This window comes from Tenrec ecaudatus, chromosome 17 (genome assembly GCF_050624435.1).
Source record: "Tenrec ecaudatus isolate mTenEca1 chromosome 17, mTenEca1.hap1, whole genome shotgun sequence".
NCBI lineage: Eukaryota > Metazoa > Chordata > Mammalia > Afrosoricida > Tenrecidae > Tenrec > Tenrec ecaudatus.
In genome coordinates this window covers 49,240,597-49,259,918 of record NC_134546.1, presented here as the reverse complement: position 1 = coordinate 49,259,918, position 19,322 = coordinate 49,240,597, and the positions used below count along the sequence as shown (strand labels likewise).

Here is a 19,322-nt window from a genome sequence, read left to right as displayed (position 1 = left end):
TGAGTTGGAATAATAATTTAATCAGGTATTTTATAAAGGGATTACATTGCATTTAAGTTTAAGGTGTTAACTTTCCCCCTCTAATACTAAATCTGTATATTTTAAACGTATTTGCATTATCTTTCAAACTCTATATTATTCATCACCAGGAGAAATTCAATCATGTAGGATAACGGCAGGAATTAGAGGTGTCCCAAGTAAACCCACTACTTTTCTCTCTTACAGCACAGGATAACAAACAGAACTCTGCTCATCAAGTGCTCGATGGTGCTGGGAATGGTTATCTTTATGTTCTTTCTCAATTCATTTGTCCCTGGCATTCATCTTGATCTTGGTGAGTATATATTTTTGCTAGCAGTCACTATTAGAGACTGGAAGGGGATGTCTCAAAGCAGTGCCCTTGGTACTGACTTACCTGGTATCAGCAATACTTGCCAAGAGGCTTGTGAGAAGAAAGGCTTTTGATGGAAAAGAGCTTGAGAGACGGGGGGAGGGGGGGGGAGAACAATAGATAAAGACAGAGAAGAGTGACAGGCTCAGTGCAGACGTCCCCAGCTCCACAGGGTGTGGCTCTAGAAAATGTGGCATCCTTATCATCTATGTTGTACCCAGGGACCAAATCTTTAAAGTACTCTCTGAGAATCACCCCTGCAAGAGCCAGTTACTTTGGTAAGGTTAGTTTTTCCTTCTGCACAACCGGCGTGGCAACTAAATGAGAACACAGCTGATCTTAACCCTTGCCTTGAATACTGCTCAGACACCTGTATGAGCTCACTCTCACTTCACCTCCTGCCACGTTTTACCTTCTCTACCTCGCTGCCCTCCAGCCTTGTTCTAAGGTGTGGGTGAGGCGGAGGGATTGGGCAGGTAAGTGGTCAGACAGTCAGACACAGCTGTTTCCTCAACTTCCTTCCAGACTACATACAACCTTGGCCTCTTCAAGATTCTGACACAGTCATATTAAGCTCTCCATACCCCAATTTTTTTCTTTTTAATTTAACAGTTATTTGTTGCAATCAGTATCTAAAACAAAATCAATCCCACTTCCAAGTGTTTTTAACTAAATCTTTACTGGTGATTTTCCTTCAAAAGTGACCTCTGGATACCACTAAAGCTTGCTCAACAAGAAAAATGTAGTTAATGTTATTGCATGTTAACCACGGCCACTCTGCTTACATAGGTTTCGGTGTGCATATTTTCACCAAAATTCAAAAAACAATGAGATTTACTAAGATATTTTAAAGGACCTTTAATTAAAACTTCATTTGCTGCAAAATTTGAAGAATATAACTGCTATAGAAAGCAAACTATGTGAACTCTGCAAAGCAGATGGGTATGGAAGGCAAAGTTGTTGCGTCCTTGCTTCTTAGCCACATCCAATAACTTTAGATTTTAAGTCAAGGTTGTCTTAGTCAGCTGAAGTAGAAGGTGCCTCATAGAACATGGTATGTACTTTTCACAGGGGGTTCAGTTTATGTCATGTGTTCACAGCCTCTCAGAGTTTCTTTCACTAAACGGTGTTAAGATCTCACTTGTCCAGTGCCCTACACTTGGTTCTGAATGTCTAGTCCAGCCGCTCAGAGTTTCTTTCACTACACGATGTTAAGATCTCACTTGTCCAGTGCCCTGTGCTGGGGTCTGAATGTCGGGGTGCTCTTTCTACGCAACTGGAACCCTAACGAAGGTGAAGAATGCATAAGCTATGCGACCAATACCATTGACCAAGTCGTACAGAAACTGTTCAATGAAAACCTAATCTGTTACATAAACTTTCACTGAAAATATAATTAAAAAGCATCCAAAAACCAATGTCAAAAGCATAATCAATTTTAATTATATTTGGTGAGTTACATCTAGAAATTAATGTTGCAGTAGAATTATGTTAATTATATCCATACATTGCATACTGTTAATATTACAAACTAATACTATAAGAATGTTAAGTGGTTAGCATTGTTAATTTAACAGATAAAATAAAACTGGTGTTTTGTTGACATAGGATTTGGTTCCGTTTGGGATATTGTCAAAGTTTTCCCAGATTATTTTGTTCCTAATTTTATTTTTTTGTTTTGCTTTGTTTTAATATATTTAATATATTGTGTTTGGGCGAGAGTTTACATAGCAAATTAGGATCCAATTAAAAATTTTCTATACATATTGTTCAATGACATTGTCTACACTTTTCACATATCAACATTCTTTTTATTTTTTTTACAGTGGTTTTCTTGATACAGTATTCACAAATCATACATCTCCATGGTTAAATCATTTTTAAAATGAGTTGTATATACAAAATCACAATCAGCTCCAGTGCTTGCTTCCCAGTCCTGGGTTTCTTGTTTGCTCCTCAAAGCCCCTCACTTTCCCTATCTCTCCACACACACCCTCATTCCAGCTAAACCATTGCATTAGTTATCTCTACGTATCTACTCCTTCTGTGCTTCCCAAACTGGGAAACCCAGCAGTAACAATAAAAAACAAAAGCAAGAAAAGTGTGTGTATAAGCAAATGTGGTAAAGAAAGCTGACGGGGCACACCTATGAAAAGATATAGCACCTGGGATATTAAAGGCTCAAAGATAAACAAGCGGTTATCTAGCTGAGAAGCATCAAAGCCCACATGGAAGAAACACACCAGCCTGTTTGACCACGAAGTGTAGAAGGGACCAGTTATCAGACATCAAAAAACTAAAAATCATATCAGTGGGTGCCCACCTTCCTGATATGATCACTGAAGACAAACGTGTGCATAAGCAAATGTGGTGAAGAAAGCTAATGGTGCCTGGCTATCAAAAGATATAGCATCTGGGGTCTTAAAAGTTTGAAGATAAACAAGTGGCCATCTTCATGGAAGAAGCACACCAGCCGGTCTGACCACAAGGTGTGGAAGGGACCAGTTATCAGACATCAAAGAACTAAAAATCATATCAATGGGTACCCACCTCCCTGATATGATCAATGAAGATTAGCGTGTGCATAAGTAAATGTGGTGAAGAAAGCTGATGGTGCCCAGATATCAAAAGATATAGTGTCTGGGGTCTTAAAGGCTCAAAGATAAACAAGTGTCCATCTAGTTCAGAAGCAACAAAGCCCACATGGAAGAAACACACCAGCCCGTGTGACCATGAGCTGTAGAAGGGACCAGGTATCAAGCATCAAGGAACAAAAAATCATATCATTGTAAATGTGAGTGGGTGCAGGGTGGAGACTCAAAGCCCATTGGTAGCTAACTGGACACCCCCTTACTGATGGGTTGTGGGGAGGAGATGAGCCAGTCAGGGTGCAGGGTAGCAACGATGAAACATATAACTTTCCTCTAGTTCTTAAATGATTCTTGCCCCGCACTATCATAATCCCAATTCTACCTTCCAAATCTGGCTAGACCAGAGGATGTACACTGGTACAGATAGCAACTGGAAACTCAGGGAATCCAGGACAGACGACTCCTTCAGGACCAGTGGTGAGAGTGGCGATGTCTGGAGGGTGGAGAGATGCGGGGTAGAAAGGAGGAACTAATTACAAGAATCTACATATAGTTTCCTCCCTGGGGGATGGACAGCAGAGAAGAAGGCGGGGGGAGACATCGGACAGTGTAAAATAGGACTAAATAATAATAATTTATGAATGATGAAGGGTGCATGAGGCAGGGGGACTGGGGTGGGAGGGTCAAATGAGCAGCAGATACTAAGGGCTCAAGTAGAAGGCAAGTGTTTTGAGAATGGTGATGGCAACAAATGTACATATGTTCTTGACACAATGGATGTATGTATGGATTGTGATCAGAATTGTACGAGCCCCCAGTAAAATGATTAAAAAATACTATCTTAAAAAACAAAAAGGAGCTGATTACAAGGGCTTAAGTAGAAAGAAAATGTTTTGGAAATGTTAATGACAATATATGTACAAGTGTGCTTAATATAACTGAATGATGTATTACTATAACATTTGTAAGATCCTCCCCCCAATAAAATGATTACTAAAAATTTTTAAATAATAAAAATTATAAAAACTAGCCACTCTAAAAAATCAAGATAAAATGGCAAGAGTAAAATAATAATAATATACAAGTACAAATAAAGAGTAAGAAAGAAAGATTGACTTCAATATTTATAAAGCCAGGGAAGAAATTCTTTGCGTGGAACAAGCAAGAAATACTTGAGCCTAGATCAAATTCAGATTGGGCCAAGATGGAGGTCAGCTGACCCAAGTATCAAATTGTACCAGGTTTGATCCATCATGACCAAGTGGAATTAGACTGATTTAGGAAAATTTCAGTTAACATATTTATCAATTAGCTTTTCTCTGGTAAATGGGGTGAAGGTTTTACAGAGCAAATCCATTTTCTATTCAAACAGTTTATCTGCATTTGATATCATGTCATTGACTGTAATCCTCCCAATATAACGGCCCTTATTCTACTTCCTCTTTCTGCTTTCTGCTTCCATTTCGTCTAATACTCCTGAATGGTATCATTGGGTAAGTGCTACACTTTTGGTCTCAAATGATTGATTATTCCAAGTTGTGCAGACCTCCCTACTATTACTGCTGCTTTTTAGACCTATTGTTTGGCTGAAAATATCACCAAAGGGGTGAGTCCTGGGGATTCCACTAGTTTCTACCTGGCCAATCAGCCTAGATCTTGATTATTTTGAGGTATAGCCCACACTTTCCTCTCACTCTCTCTAGGACCTTCTCGTGCGCTTCTTCTCAGGGCAATTGTGGTGACAGGTGGACAACACCCAGACGTGGGCTTCAAATAATTTCACAACTGTACCCCTGCCCTGATGGCTGTTTTAAGTATAAAAAAGACATTACTTAAGTATACAAAAAAGATATATTGAAAGATAGTTTATAATTTCATATTTAATGTAATACTTAAGTTAGTACTTAAGTAATAACAATAAAAGAAGTACAACCAATTAGATTACAAGCTAGTTTAAAAATATTAAGTAAACAATATTAAATAATACTGGACACACAAAAATAAAACTATTACGATATTTCCATATTGCTTCTTGATTGGAATCTTCCCTTGTAATGTTCTTCACTTTTTCAGAGCACCATCTGCTGGTCGCTGGGTGGGTGACGTTGGGGGCTTTCTGTTCACCCCGAGGGTGTGGGGAACAAGGGCAGATTCCACTTTTCTTGTCAGCAGCCACTCACTTGTGTACGAGGCCTCCCTAGAAGTCTGCTCAGAAAAGCTCAAAATGGCCATATTGTATCAGGCCAGCCCCCCAACAATTCACCTGGCGTCTCTTCTCTCAGTCCTCCTGTTCAGTTTTTCCTAGTATCTAGTCTACTTCTGTATGGTTTCCTCTGCAGCTCAGGAGTGCAGCATTGTCCTCTGTATCTTTTCCACTGCTCTCCTGTGCCTTTGTCATCAAGTCTGTGCAGTGCGTCTGCTTCGTTATCTTGTGGAAGTTTCCCCAAGTAGCTCTCTGGGGCCTCGAAGGTAGCTGGGGGCGAGGTGCTAGTGGTGGCTGGACTCCCTGCCTGCACGGGGCAGGCTGGGGACAGGCCATTTGTCCAGCACAACATGTTCTGTTGGTCTGATGAGGCAGGGTTCAAGTACTTCCAGATTTGAAGGTGGTATGCACCTGGCAAGTGATTCACGAAGGAGCTCCCCTGAGCTCAGCCAGAACAGAGGCTGTGCAGGAGGGTGGGGGTTGGTGACACTTCTGGTCACTAGGAGGATATGGTGAAAACAGGGGAGCATTGCTCTTTCTGGTCACCAGCCACTCCCCACGTTCATGCTTGTGCTACCCTGGTGCTCAGAGAAGATTATCAGATCCTTGTCCTGATGAGAAGCTTCTGTCAAAGTTCAAAATGACCCCTGCGTATCAGGTCAGCTGACAATTTAGTTCTTTCTTCTGTGTCCCCTCTCACCACTTTCATCCAGCTTGTTCTGTTAGGTGACATTAAATTCGCTTCTATCTCCCTTCCTGTGAAGAAGCACAGGGTTGCAGTGTTATCATCCAGGAGTGTATATATCTGTGTCATTTGTTGAGGATCCGTTTAGTGTGTCTGGCTGATCTACATCTTGCTAGACATCACACTAATACACATTCTGTGTCCCCTAAGCCTGGAGTCATATCATTGATCTTATTCAATGATATTATATTGATAATTCTGGTCTTCTCATTGTTGCCCTTTATAGTAACTAAAGGATTATCAATTTTATCTCTTTTCTTAAAGAACCAAGTTTTATTACTTTTTTATTTGTTTGCTTTATTACTTTTATCTATTATGTTTCTTGATTCCTGATCCAAAATTTTAAATTGCTTTCCTTCTATGTATTTTAAATTTCATTTGCTTTCAAGATAATAAAAACAAAAAGGAAAGGCACAGATTTTTTAACATTAGTTTCACTGCAAAAGATATCTGGTTGGAAAATAAGCACGTGAAGAAAGGTTGAGCATCATTAGTTATTAGCGAAATGCATGTTGCAACCACAGTGAAACCCACTACTTCTACTTATAAATGGTGACAAGAACTGGATTCGGTTGTAATGTCACAGGCATCCGTACAATTTGAGTCTAGTCAATATGTTCATTATCTTGTGCAGTGATCATTTCATGGGTGAATTCTAAGTCCAAATTTAAATTGTACATTTTAATATGTCCAGTTTACTCTACATGGATTGTACTAAATAAAAGGCAACTAGAAGATAATAATTTAATTGTTTTATATTAAAAATAGAATTACATCTGTATATCCATTTACTTCTTTTCCAGGCTGGATTGCTATTATAGGTGCCCTATGGCTGCTAATTTTAGCTGATATACATGATTTTGAGATAATTCTACATAGAGTGGAATGGGCAACACTTCTGTTCTTTGCTGCACTCTTTGTTCTGATGGAGGTAAGACTAAAGCTTTTCAGCATAACCTGGTCTTGGCATTTCACAATATAATGGTAAGTAAAATAGTATTTTTACTACCAATTCATACATAGCTTTAGTCCATCCAAAGCATATTTAAACATGTCTCTGTAGTCAGTGGAGAGCTTCAGATCTGTTCTATCAGTAATACACTTGTCTTAATTTTGTTAGATCTCCCCCCTCCCCCACTCCCCATCCCAAAGGATACTTTTTGTGCCATGGTATAAAGGATTTTGAAGTCGTTTTAAGCAAAATGCAAATAGTCACCTTCCCAAATCATTGAAACTTTGAAAAGAATTTACTGGAATGCTGCTCCATGTTAAGCAAATACATACACACACATATACATACATACATACACATGCATACACTCACACACATACACATACATACACATACATACACATACATATACACGTACATAAATATCAATCAAGTGATTTAAGAATTTAAGGATGTTATGAAGATCTCAAAGATGAATTCCAGGCAAAGGTGTTAACTAAGTTACGAAGGTTCTTTCTTTGGATTGAAGGATATAGGTCAACCACAAAGGTTTATTATGAAGAATTGTTTTAAAAAGAAAAACTTCATTGTTTAAAAAAAAGGCCCAAGAATTTTTGCCAGAGTTTTTTTTTTCTATCATAACCATGTACCTGCTCAGTATCTAATGGTAGAGGGGTTGTCCTATAAGAATTTCATGGGAAAAGTTGACCTCCTCCACCACACACCACTTCAGTCTTTTTGAGATCCAAATTCAAAGGCTATTTAAAAGGAACACAAATTGAGTTCCTCAAGAATACACAAACTGGAAAGTTTCCGTCTGTGCTACAAAGGAGAGCCTTCTCTCCTCTAGTTAATCGAGGTGATGTTGCTGAGAACCAGGTACAAAGTCTCATTATGTGAGGGGCTGAGTGACAATGTCAGCTGAGTTGCAGATCTAGAGCAGTGTCTGATACCAAAGTGAGGGCATTGATTGGGATAAGTTGGGACCCTGAAAAATGGGATGGGAAAATATGGGTTGATGATCCAGAAGAGGAGCATATTGAGCACCTAGAAACAATTGACCTACTTCAGTCACTAGATCCACCCCTCCCAGCTGAAGGTATGAGCACACTATCAATAAAACAATCCACCCCTGAGCAGATTAGCCAAACTGCTCAAGCTGAAATGCCCGATGGGGCTGCATTGGTAGTATAGCGTGAGGGAGATGCCTTACAAGATATTGCTGGGAGCACCTAGGAAACACCCTCACCACCCATTATTTCCGCTAGACCTGTAATGAAAATTAAGTCTCCGAAAGCTCCTAAAGGTGAGGTTGAGATGATTACCCAAGAAGAAGCGCACTAAAAAAACCCCCAAAAAACATAAACTCTCATTTTGCGACCATGTAAATTAGAGAGCACAGAATGCTTTAGGGGAGAGTTAGAGAGATGGAAACATTGTATAGTCCAGAATACATGACAAGAAACAATAGGTTCATATTTTGATATCTTTGTTGAGTAAAGGTTTCTTTAATTCCATAGCACTACTTTTTTACTTACTCTCATAAAACAAAAGACATGGCTACAATATGTTTTTTTCAAGGTTAGAATTTTTCTTTTTTTTAAAAATAAGTATTAGATTCCTCTAAATGAGTTATTCTAAAAAAGGGGTGATTTTGTCCTTTAGGGATCACTGACTGATGGAAGGAGGTTCCTCAGGCTTTCAGTGGTAGCACTAAGGATGTTGCTAAACATGCTGTAGGTACAGAAAACTCCCTGCCACCACAAGGAATTACTTTAGAATCACTGGTGCTGAGGTTGAAATGCTGCTCGAAATAGAAACCATCTACATGATGTAGTTGATATAGTAGAGTGATTATGGTGGATTGGGAAATATGATAACAGCCCTAGGATTTGAGTGCCATCGTTTTTCAACAAAGGCAAGCTAATAACCATGCATAAATTTGGGGATTTGAAAACTCGAGCATGCTTAAACTGATGCTTCAATATTGAGACCCATTCAGCCAAATCAAATCATAGTGAAGAATTCAAATTTGGAAGCTGCCGGACAGCTGCAATATTGCTGTGCGATTCTTACAATTTCCCCCCGCCCGTGCTCCTATCTCAGGCCTCTGTTCCAGAGGCTCCCTGCTGACGCCGAGGAAGGTGACAGGCTTCGCAGAGTGGTTCCTGTGCTGTCATTTTCCTTCTTTTATTTCTCCTAGTTTCCCACGATACAGTGTCCTAAAACTGTCTCGTATTGTGAAGCTAACAACTATTTTTAAAAGTTCTCTCTTTGAATGCTAAAATCGCAAACATTTTCTTTCTGGTATTGAAGCTCCAGCTCTGACGCGTAATTTGAATTTAATTTTAAAGTGAGCATTAAATGCAAATCAAGAAGGGATCGCTTGTCTTTGCTATTGCGCTATTTTCCTTGATGAATCCTCGGTGTACACATGTGGTGATAAATTATTTATAGACTGTGTTTTTGAGTCTGATATTTTATAAAAAGCAAGAGTCTGAGTCTTCCTTCTGTACAATTATTTTTATTTTAAAGGCATAGCTTTGTAATTTGCATATAAATCATGGCTGAACTGTTTCTTACCATATATGCACATATTTTTTTTAGGCGCTGGCACATCTCCACTTAATAGAATATGTTGGAGAACAAACTGCTTTCCTAATAAAGGTATATTAAATGTGGTAATAGAATACATTCCAGGTATTGTCCTTTCGATTTCCTAGAAACATATTGCAATATGACATGTTAGTTCTGTAAATAAATAACTTCAGTAAATCAATTTTATCCTGCATAGCCTAGAGCTAAAGGGAGATGTGTTCTCCAATATAGAATTTCAGGTTCCTATAAGTTTTTGATTAGGTTTTAATTAACAATGTCTGAAGAGAGGAATTCAGCCCCTAATCTGAGCAAATGAGTGCTGCAGATCCCCTTTCCGGGTGGTCCTGGGGTGCAGGTCCGGGTGACAATGTGTATTGCCCCCAGGCCCTAGAGAAGGAAGAGGTACCGATGGTTTCTTCTTTAGTGGAATAACAGGATGGAGCGTTTTCTTGAAATTGATCTCTCTCCTCATTTAACCATAGATGCCCAGAGGATCCTGTAAAGAATCAGGACAGCCTGAGTGTTGCCTCTGTTTGGACACTCCTGACCACTGGATCTATGTCTGCCATGGTCTCTTGTGGGGTTTTCTAAATTTCACAGGCCCATAGACTGTGCTATAACACTGCAGTCCCTTTACATAGTGAACGCCTAGGACTGAGCATTGCTGTTGTTTACTCCTTCCAGATGGTCCCCCAGGACCAACGCCTTGCGACAGCTATTGTGCTGGTGGTATGGGTCTCTGCCATAGCCTCTTCCTTGATTGACAACATCCCATTCACCACCACTATGGTGAGTTGCACGTTCCTGGTGTTCAGCCCTTCCCTGGCAGCCAGCATGACTTCTGGACTTTCTCTTCCTCTGAGGAAGCAGACAGTGAGACGTTCTCCAGTCATGGAGAACATCTGTGCAGGGAGCACAGATGACAGAGTGAGAATGCTGAGAGCACAAACACGCTGGAGAGGGAGAAGTCCTCAACGACTGGTTGCTTTGGGGTCAGCTGGTGGAGAGCTGCTGCTTTCCCTGCAAAGAATGTTCTTCCGCTCCTCCCCTCCCCTCTCCTCCCCTCCCCTCCCCTCTCCTCTCCTCCCCTCCCCTCCCCTCCCCTCTCCTCCCCTCCCCTCCCCTCCCCTCTCCTCCCCTCCCCTCCCCTCCCCTCTCCTCCCCTCCCCTCTCTTCTCCTCCCCTCCCTCTCCTCTACTCCCCTCCCCTCTCCTCTCCTCTCTTCCCCTCTCCTTTCCTCTCCTCCCCTCCCCTCCCCTCTCCTCCCCTCCCCTCCCCTCCCCTTCCCTTCCCTCCCCTCTCCTCCCCTCCCCTCTCCTCCCCTTCCCTTCCCTCCCCTCTCCTCCCCTCCCCTCCTCTCCCCTTCCCTCTCCTCTCCTCTCCCCTCCCCTCCCCTCCTCTTCCCTCCCCTCCCCTTCTCTCCCCTTCCCTCTCCTCTCCCCTCCCCTCTCCTCCCCTCCCCTCTCCTCTCCTCCCCTGCCTTCCCCTCCCCTCCTCTCCCCTTCCCTCTCCTCTCCTCTCCTCTTCCCTCCCCTCCCCTTCTCTCCCCTTCCCTCTCCTCTCCCCTCCCCTCCTCTCCCCTTCCCTTTCCTCTCCCCTCCCTTCCCCTCCCCTCCCCTCTCCTCTCCTCTCCTCTCCTCTCTTCCCCTCTCCTTTCCTCCCCTCCCCTCTCCTCCCCTCCCCTCCCCTTCCCTTCCCTCCCGTCTCCTCCCCTCCCCTCTCCTATCCTCTCCTACCCTCCCCTTCCCTTCCCTCCCCTCTCCTCCCCTCCCCTCCTCTCCCCTTCCCTCTCCTCTCCTCTCCCCTCCCCTCCCCTCCTCTTCCCTCCCCTCCCCTTCTCTCCCCTTCCCTCTCCTCTCCCCTCCCCTCTCCTCCCCTCCCCTCTCCTCTCCTCCCCTGCCTTCCCCTCCCCTCCTCTCCCCTTCCCTCTCCTCTCCTCTCCCCTCCTCTTCCCTCCCCTCCCCTTCTCTCCCCTTCCCTCTCCTCTCCCCTCCCCTCCTCTCCCCTTCCCTCTCCTCTCCCCTCCCTTCCCCTCCCCTCCCCTCTCCTCTCCTCTCCTCTCTTCCCCTCTCTTCCCCTCCCCTCTCCTCTCCTCCCCTCTCCTCCCCTCTCTTCTCCTCTTCTCCTCTCCTCCCCTCCCCTCTCCTCTCCTCTCCTCCCCTCCCCTCTCCTCTCCTCACCTCTCCTCCCCTCCCCTCCCCTCCCTTCTCCTCCCCTCCCCTCCCCTCCCCTCCCCTTCCCTCTCCTCTCCCCTCCCTTCCCCTCCCCTCCCCTCCCCTCTCCTCTCCTCCCCTCTCCTCTCCTCTCTTCCCCTCCCCTCCCCTCTCCTCTCCTCTCCTCTCTTCCCCTCCCCTCCCTTCCCCTCCCCTCCTCTCCCTTATCCTCTCCACTCCTCTCCTCCCCTCTCCCCCCCTCCTCTCCCCTATCCTCTCCTCTCCCCTCCCTTCCCCTCCCTTCCCCTCCCCTCCCCTCCCCTCTCCTCTCCTCCCCTCCCCTCCCCTCTCCTCCCCTTTCCTCTCCTCTCCTCTCCTCCCCTGCCTTCCCCTCCCCTCCTCTCCCCTTCCCTCTCCTCCCCTCCCCTCCTCTTCCCTCCCCTCCCCTTCTCTCCCCTTCCCTCTCCTCTCCCCTCCCTTCCCCTCCCCTCCCCTCTCCTCTCCTCTCCTCTCCTCTCTTCCCTTCCCCTCCCCTCCCCTCTCCTCTCCTCTCTTCCCCTCCCCTCCCTTCCCCTCCCCTCCCCTCCTCTCCCTTATCCTCTCCACTCCTCTCCTCTCCCCTCCCCCCTCCTCTCCCCTATCCTCTCCTCTCCCCTCCCTTCCCCTCCCTTCCCCTCCCCTCCCCTCTCCTCTCCTCTCCTCTCCTCTCTTCCCCTCCCCTCCCCTCTCCTCTCCTCTCCTCTCTTCCCCTCCCCTCCCTTCCCCTCCCCTCCTCTCCCTTATCCTCTCCACTCCTCTCCTCTCCCCCCCTCCTCTCCCCTATCCTCTCCTCTCCCCTCCCTTCCCCTCCCTTCCCCTCCCCTCCCCTCTCCTCTCCTCCCCTCCCCTCCCCTCCCCTCCCCTCTCCTCCCCTTTCCTCTCCTCTCCTCTCCTCCCCTGCCTTCCCCTCCCCTCCTCTCCCCTTCCCTCTCCTCCCCTCCCCTCCTCTTCCCTCCCCTCCCCTTCTCTCCCCTTCCCTCTCCTCTCCCCTCCCTTCCCCTCCCCTCCCCTCTCATCTCCTCTCCTCTCTTCCCCTCCCCTCCCCTCCCCTCTCCTCTCCTCTCTTCCCCTCCCCTCCCTTCCCCTCCCCTCCCCTCCTCTCCCTTATCCTCTCCACTCCTCTCCTCTCTCTCCCCTCCCCCCTCCTCTCCCCTATCCTCTCCTCTGCCTTTTTTCCCTTTCTCCTTTTTTCCTTTCCTTTTCTTCAACAAATGGGGAAACATCAAAAACAGATATAGACTTAAGAATTTTTATTTTCTATAAAAGCAAAAGCAGGTGACATTTCAAATGTCTGCTCTTCTGTGTTGGTTGTTAGGTGCCATCGAATTGGTTCTACTCATAGTGGACCGTGATGAGGCACCACCCATCCTCTAGGCCGTGTGTCCAGGTGTTCCTCAGTGTGAAGGCATTGCTAACGTGTCTCAGTCCGTCTCGCAGAGGGTCTTCCTCTTTCGGCTGCCTCTCTGCTGTATCAATCATAAGGTCCTTTCCCAGGAACTGGCCTCTCCTGATCACATGTCCAGAGTATGTGAGAAGAAGTGTTGCTGTTCTTGCTTCTCAGGAGAATTCTGGCGGTACCTGTTGAAGATGGATTTGTTTGTTCTTTTGGCATCCGTGATGCTTTCAATGCTCTTCGCCAGCACCATAATTAACATGCATTTATTCTTCTCTGGTCTTCATTCTGGAACGTCCAGCTTTCACATTCATTCGAGGCAATTGAAAACACCATGGCTTGTGTCCGGCATACCTTAGGCTTTCAACACTTTTAAGATACAATACTATGTGTCATTTGATCTCTTGACCGCTGCTTCTGTCAACATTGACTGTGGATATAAGGAAGACAGAAATCCTTGACAACTTCAATCTTTTCCCATTTATCACAGTGTTCCCTACTGGTCCGTTTGTCAGGATTTTGGTCATCTTTACTTTGAATCATAATCCACACTTAAGGATACAATCCTTTATCTTCACCAGCAGGTATTTTAAGTCTCCTTCACTTTCAGCAAACAAGGTTGTGTTAAAGGTTGTTAATAAACCTTCCTACGATCCTGCCTGACACCAAGATTATTCATTTTAATATAATCCAGTCTCTCTGTTTGCTCAGCATACAGTCTGAATATGTTGGGTGAGAGGATATTACTGTAGCGTACACATTTCTTGATTTTTAACCATGCGTTATTCCCTTGTTCTGTTCACACCACCATCTCTTGATGCATAAGCATGTTTCACATGAGGATAATTAAGTATTCTATCATCCCCATTCTATTCAAGGCTATCCATATTTTGTTATCGTCTACACAGTCAAATGTAGAATGTGAATAAGAATAAGAATGTCGCTACAGGATTGGCGGAAGGCTTATGATCTCTCCTTTCTCAAGCATGATGTCTTGAAGTCTCCTAATATTATTGTTTATTTCTTTGTTTTATTGTCTCTTTCTTCCCTACTATAAGCATCCCATTAGCATATTTCAAAGGTGATTAATTAGGTATATTATATTTAGTTTGTTTATGTCCAGTTTTATTGGTACTTTAATAATTATATAATGTTTTTATCTCTCAAGATGGATTTTGCCTTAAAGGAAATTACTATTGTCAGACTTTTTTTTGTTCTTGTTGCCTTGATATAACTGATTTGCTTGATATATTTTTTCTACCTTTCCATTTTTTTAAACAGTTTTATTGGGATTTCATCAACATACCATTCAATTCACTACTTCAGTCATATCAAGAATGGTTGTACAATCATTACCCCAATCAATTTTATAACATTTTCTATTTCTGGGTACCCATTGTTATATGTTCAATATTTTTTTCAATTTTGGCAAAAATATACACACACTATTCTCCAATTTAACAAATTCTACGTGTAAATTCAGAGCCATTGATTATACTTTTCATGTTGTACAATAATTACTGATATCCCGTTCCAAATCATTCCACCACTATTAACATGGACTCAGTGCCACCTGAGCAAAGCTCTTAATGCTTCACCTGTGGTAACCATTGGTAAAATGTGGTTTCTTTTTTGTTTAGTAGTTTTCTTGATATAATATTCACATATCATATACTTCTAATATTCACAAATAATATACTTTCCTTTTTTGATGGATTTTTAAGAGTTGTGTGTATATATCATCACAATAAGTTCCCACTCCTGCATTCATTATTTGCTGCCCAATTCCCCTCAGCAGCCTCCTCCCCCAAAACCATGACATCAGTTACTGGTTCTATGTAGCCACTCCTTCTGTCCTTCATAAACTTGGAAACTTAATGAAAACAGTAAGAAACCAAAGCAAAATGAAGCAGAACAAAGAAAATAATAGCAATATAAAAATAACAAATAAGGAAAAAAGATCACCAATAATACTTAAAAAGCCAGAGAAGAACATTCTGTCGTGGAACAATTGAGAAATATTTGCGCCTTGAGCAAACTCAGGTTGGGTAAAGAAGGAGGCCAACTGACCAGGTTTCATATTTTACCTCGGTTCAATTCACCATAATCAAGTTTACAATAATCCCTGTTTGCCAGGAAAGCTGTTCAATGGATTTTGGCCTCCACTGTCCTCCACGGCCGTCTACAAATTGGGTGTACACATTTACACTCTGATTCTTTTCCCTTCATCACATTTGGATTTTATTGTCATCATCTTTGCTGGTGTGCATGTGGACTTAATTGTTGCTTCAATCAGATGGTTGCTTATTTGAATACAAGCCTTTAAAACCCCAGACATTGGTGGGGTATTCCAATTGATAGCCAGGCACGATCTGCTTTCTTCACCACACTTTACCATAGCACCCTTACCTTCAGTGATCTCTTCATGAAGGCGAGTATGAAGCAAGGCCAAGTTACAAGAACTAACCGTTCTTAGATTGGGGCTAGAATTAAATTGAAGCCCAGGATCCATCTGCTTGTCCATGGGTTGTGAATGACTCTGGTTTACTTTGGCAGTCATATTATGAGAAAAACAAAAATAAAAACAAAATCAATAAACAAACAATAAAAACAAACAACAGCAGCAACAACAAAAAAGAAAAACATTGTTATCCACCCCTCTAGAATATAAGGTGATTTCATCGATAACATCAATAATTTAACTAATGGCATAGAATTTAAGATATTGTTCATATGCAGAGTTTATGCAGATATAGTCCATGCTGTAGTCCATGAGTTATTGCTTTACACAGATTGGTTTCTTAATTGATTGAGTTCTGTTTACATTGAGCATAAGAATTGGTACTAGGGGAAAATTCCCTGTACAAAGGCAGATGTCTGCCTATCAGGTAATAACCTGTTATCTTATGTAATTGGATAATTGAGGCATTAAATATATGGTGGTTCTGGGTCCTCGTTCATTGGACACCCAGTAAGCCAGTGGTCCCACTCAAGGGCCAATGATCACAGATTTCCACACTCTTGGGATGGCCATCCCTTGCTTCTTCTCCCATCAGGATATTTCAGTCCTAAGTCCAAAGCTACAGATAATTTTGAGCTAGGGCCCAGTTCACTCAGTGGGGCTTCCATGTTGAGTCCTTCTGGTGTGACCCTTGGGGGAGGCCCTGTTCCCAGAAGGCCAGCGTCTAAGGCCATCATAGTGCTCAGTCCTTGGCATGGTTCACTGAGGGTTGGGGAGAACACCCTTTGCATTTTAGTTTATGTTTGTCTTTTTATATGAGGTATGTTTTCTGTAAGCAGAATATTGATGGGTCCTTTTTCTCAGCTGGTCTTCTATTCCATCTCTTTTTGGCTGGTGCATTTAATCAATTAATAGTCAATGTTGTTATTGATATGTGTTCATTTGTTGCTGTCATTTTGCTATATGTATGCTTTGTGGGGTTATTGATTTTATTGTCTTTCCTGTATTTCTGTATTGAATTTCTTTTGTTTATTGATTTTTTTGGAGTTATATATTCCTTTGCTGATAGTTTATTTTGTACTACTGTTCGTGATTTTTTGGCTTCTATTTAGTGAGATATTCCCTCCCTACCACCATTGTCTTCATGGTGACCCTGCTTTTGTTTTTTCTTTCCATATTTAAAATTGTCTGTTTTCTCTTGGGAACTGTTTGTCTTTCTCTCCATTCCACTATTTTTTCCAACAATTCCCCTCTCATTTTAATATTTGTCTTCATGGTGGAATGATATCGCTAGTTCGAAATTGGGTCTTGTCCCTTTATTTTCTTTTGACTACTGTTTTAGTGTGCTGCTTTCTGGGTGGTATTTTCTTATTTGTCGATCAATGGTTACATACCTGTTTTTATGTTTCTACATTCCTACACACAATGCTGATATTTATCTGGCATTGCTTCATTGAAGGAAAAGTCACAGCGACACCATCAGGTGAGGAAATGAGGGCCTGGGAAACATACACTGGAGTCAAAGGCTGTGAACCTGGATGAGACTTGAGTGTCAGTGAACCTCAGAGTTGGTTCCCATCTATATTTCTATGCTTTTTACAGCAACTGCTGAAAAATTGCTTTGGGTTTCATGAATTCCAATGTGGGCTATGATTGACGTCTAATTCCTTCCAATGGATGGAGAAAGAGTTAAAGAGAGCTTAAAAATAGAAAAACTTGAAAACTTAAACCAACAACCCCAAAATACGAATCCAGAAGATGAATATTAAGATGACCCATAGGGCATGCTCCTTGAAGGAAATCGGAACGTTTTAAGGAATGCTCCCATGAAATCCAATGCAATGTTTTTCCTCCACAGATTCCAGTGCTTCTGAACTTGAGCCGAGACCCAGAGGTCAGCCTTCCCGTGCAGCCTCTCATGTATTCACTCGCCCTTGGAGCCTGCCTAGGAGGTAAGGATGTTGACTGCATGTGTGGGAAAAGGCACGAGGATATTGGGATCAACTCCAAAATGAAGCTAACTGGGACAGTTTTGGGAGTAAATTAAGGAGCATCCTTGCGGTTACCCTGGTGGAGACCACACCATCATCTTTGCCTGGCCCAATTTGAGAGTTACCTCAGTTCCTGATACCTGCTGGGTTCCACTCCTGGTCGACCTGCATGTGTCCATGTTCTGAGTTCAGTCAATAGAACTTCCATGTGGACTGTGATGGTGTTCCCTGAGACCAAATCCAAGTATAAGACCTTGGGGATGGATCCGTCTGTAGGACCCTGATTGCGTTGAGTGGTCCAACAGGATTGGGCAGTCTGAGCTAAAGCAGGAGATACACTTGAAGTTTTCATTCTTTTAAAAATTTTTCATTTATTTTGTTGCCGCTGTTGTTGAGATTATACATTGCAAGCCGTACACCAGTGTAACAGTTTCTGCCTGTATAATTCAGTATTATTTATCACATTCTTGTAGCTATGCAATTATTTTAACATCCTTTTATGAGTTGTTCCTCCCCCATTAACAAAAACTCATTGCCTTTAATGTTTTCATTTAATTTTTTTTCCAGCTGGTGTTCTCAATTTGACCCCATTTAGATAAATCCTGAAGCGACAAAGGGTCAGGGAAGACATTTTTTACTAATAGATTTAGGAAGGCTCCAGTCAATAATTTTGCTTTAAGACAAAGATTATCTGAAGGCAAAAATAATCTCAAGGGTTCAACCAGCCTGCATGCTTTAGAAAGTCTAGAGTTATGATAAGTTTAAATCCTGTTCCACATTTTCTTCGTTGGATCAAGACCCTACAGTTTTCATTTTTATATGCAGGTATACTTAGATAAACCAACTTTCTTTACTCTAGAATTGACCTGAATCAATCATTGTAAGTTTAGCTTACTTTCTTATTTATAGAGGGTGGTTTAATATCATCTAGTGAAGTTATAATTTCTGGAAGATAATAATTTACCTAGTTTGGTGCTTGAGGTCTTAAGTGCTTACCAAAGTACACCTTTTAAAATTGTTTCTCTCAAAGAGCCAGCCCTAGGAGATACTGTAACTCTGTTCATAGTTTCATTTACTTAATAAAAAGTGGCCATACAGTTCACTCGCTCAATCACACTAAGAAGAGGTGCGCAATCATAACCAGACCAACTTAAAGCATTCTCCTCTTTCCTGTGCTCATGGATATTTGTTCCCCGGTTCCCCAACCTCCCCAGGCAATCCCCCCGGACACCGCCAAACCAGTCACTGACTTTATGGATGGACTCATCCTAGATTTCATATACAGAAAAACATCCAAAAACTAAAACACGGAAAACACTAACAACAATAACAAAGTAAAACAGAGGAACACTTCAATAAAGCAGACTATATTAAGAACTAGAACACATTTAAAATGTGTCAAAGGGAGATCAAATGATAAGGTATTAGATTTTAACCTAACAGCTTCTGCAATAATACACTTTCTAGTACATGCTGCATGGCGGAAAAAGTATTTACACACATGTTATATGGTCAGAGGCTTAATACACATCGATATACTCTTTACTTTGTTTTTGTTTTGTTCTGTTTAAACAGAAGCACATGTTTTCCTTTATTATCAGAAATAAAACTTAAAAATAAGTCTTCCTTGTTGGATGTTGTTCAGTTAGCTTTATTGAATGAATGTTATTAATGTGATATTGGGCTTGAGACAATATCTCCAGCTATTGAATTGGAAAGATAATCTCCCAAGCTAATGTTAAAACACAAGTAGGTCGATCCTTATAGTGTCAAGTGTACTCTCAGCGGGCAGTGGAGAATGGATA

General features: G+C 42.5%; 1 protein-coding gene across 1 annotated transcript in view; it reads left to right on the top strand.

The window, feature by feature from the left end:
* Nucleotides 1-19,322, top strand: part of OCA2 (OCA2 melanosomal transmembrane protein) — a 154,551-nt gene that overhangs the window by 123,133 nt on the left and 12,096 nt on the right. The window contains exons 17-21 of the mRNA XM_075535554.1: nucleotides 226-334; nucleotides 6,734-6,861; nucleotides 9,490-9,549; nucleotides 10,165-10,269; nucleotides 17,385-17,478. Of these exons, the coding sequence (XP_075391669.1) occupies nucleotides 226-334; nucleotides 6,734-6,861; nucleotides 9,490-9,549; nucleotides 10,165-10,269; nucleotides 17,385-17,478 (496 nt within the window). The remainder of the gene's footprint in view (nucleotides 1-225; nucleotides 335-6,733; nucleotides 6,862-9,489; nucleotides 9,550-10,164; nucleotides 10,270-17,384; nucleotides 17,479-19,322) is intronic.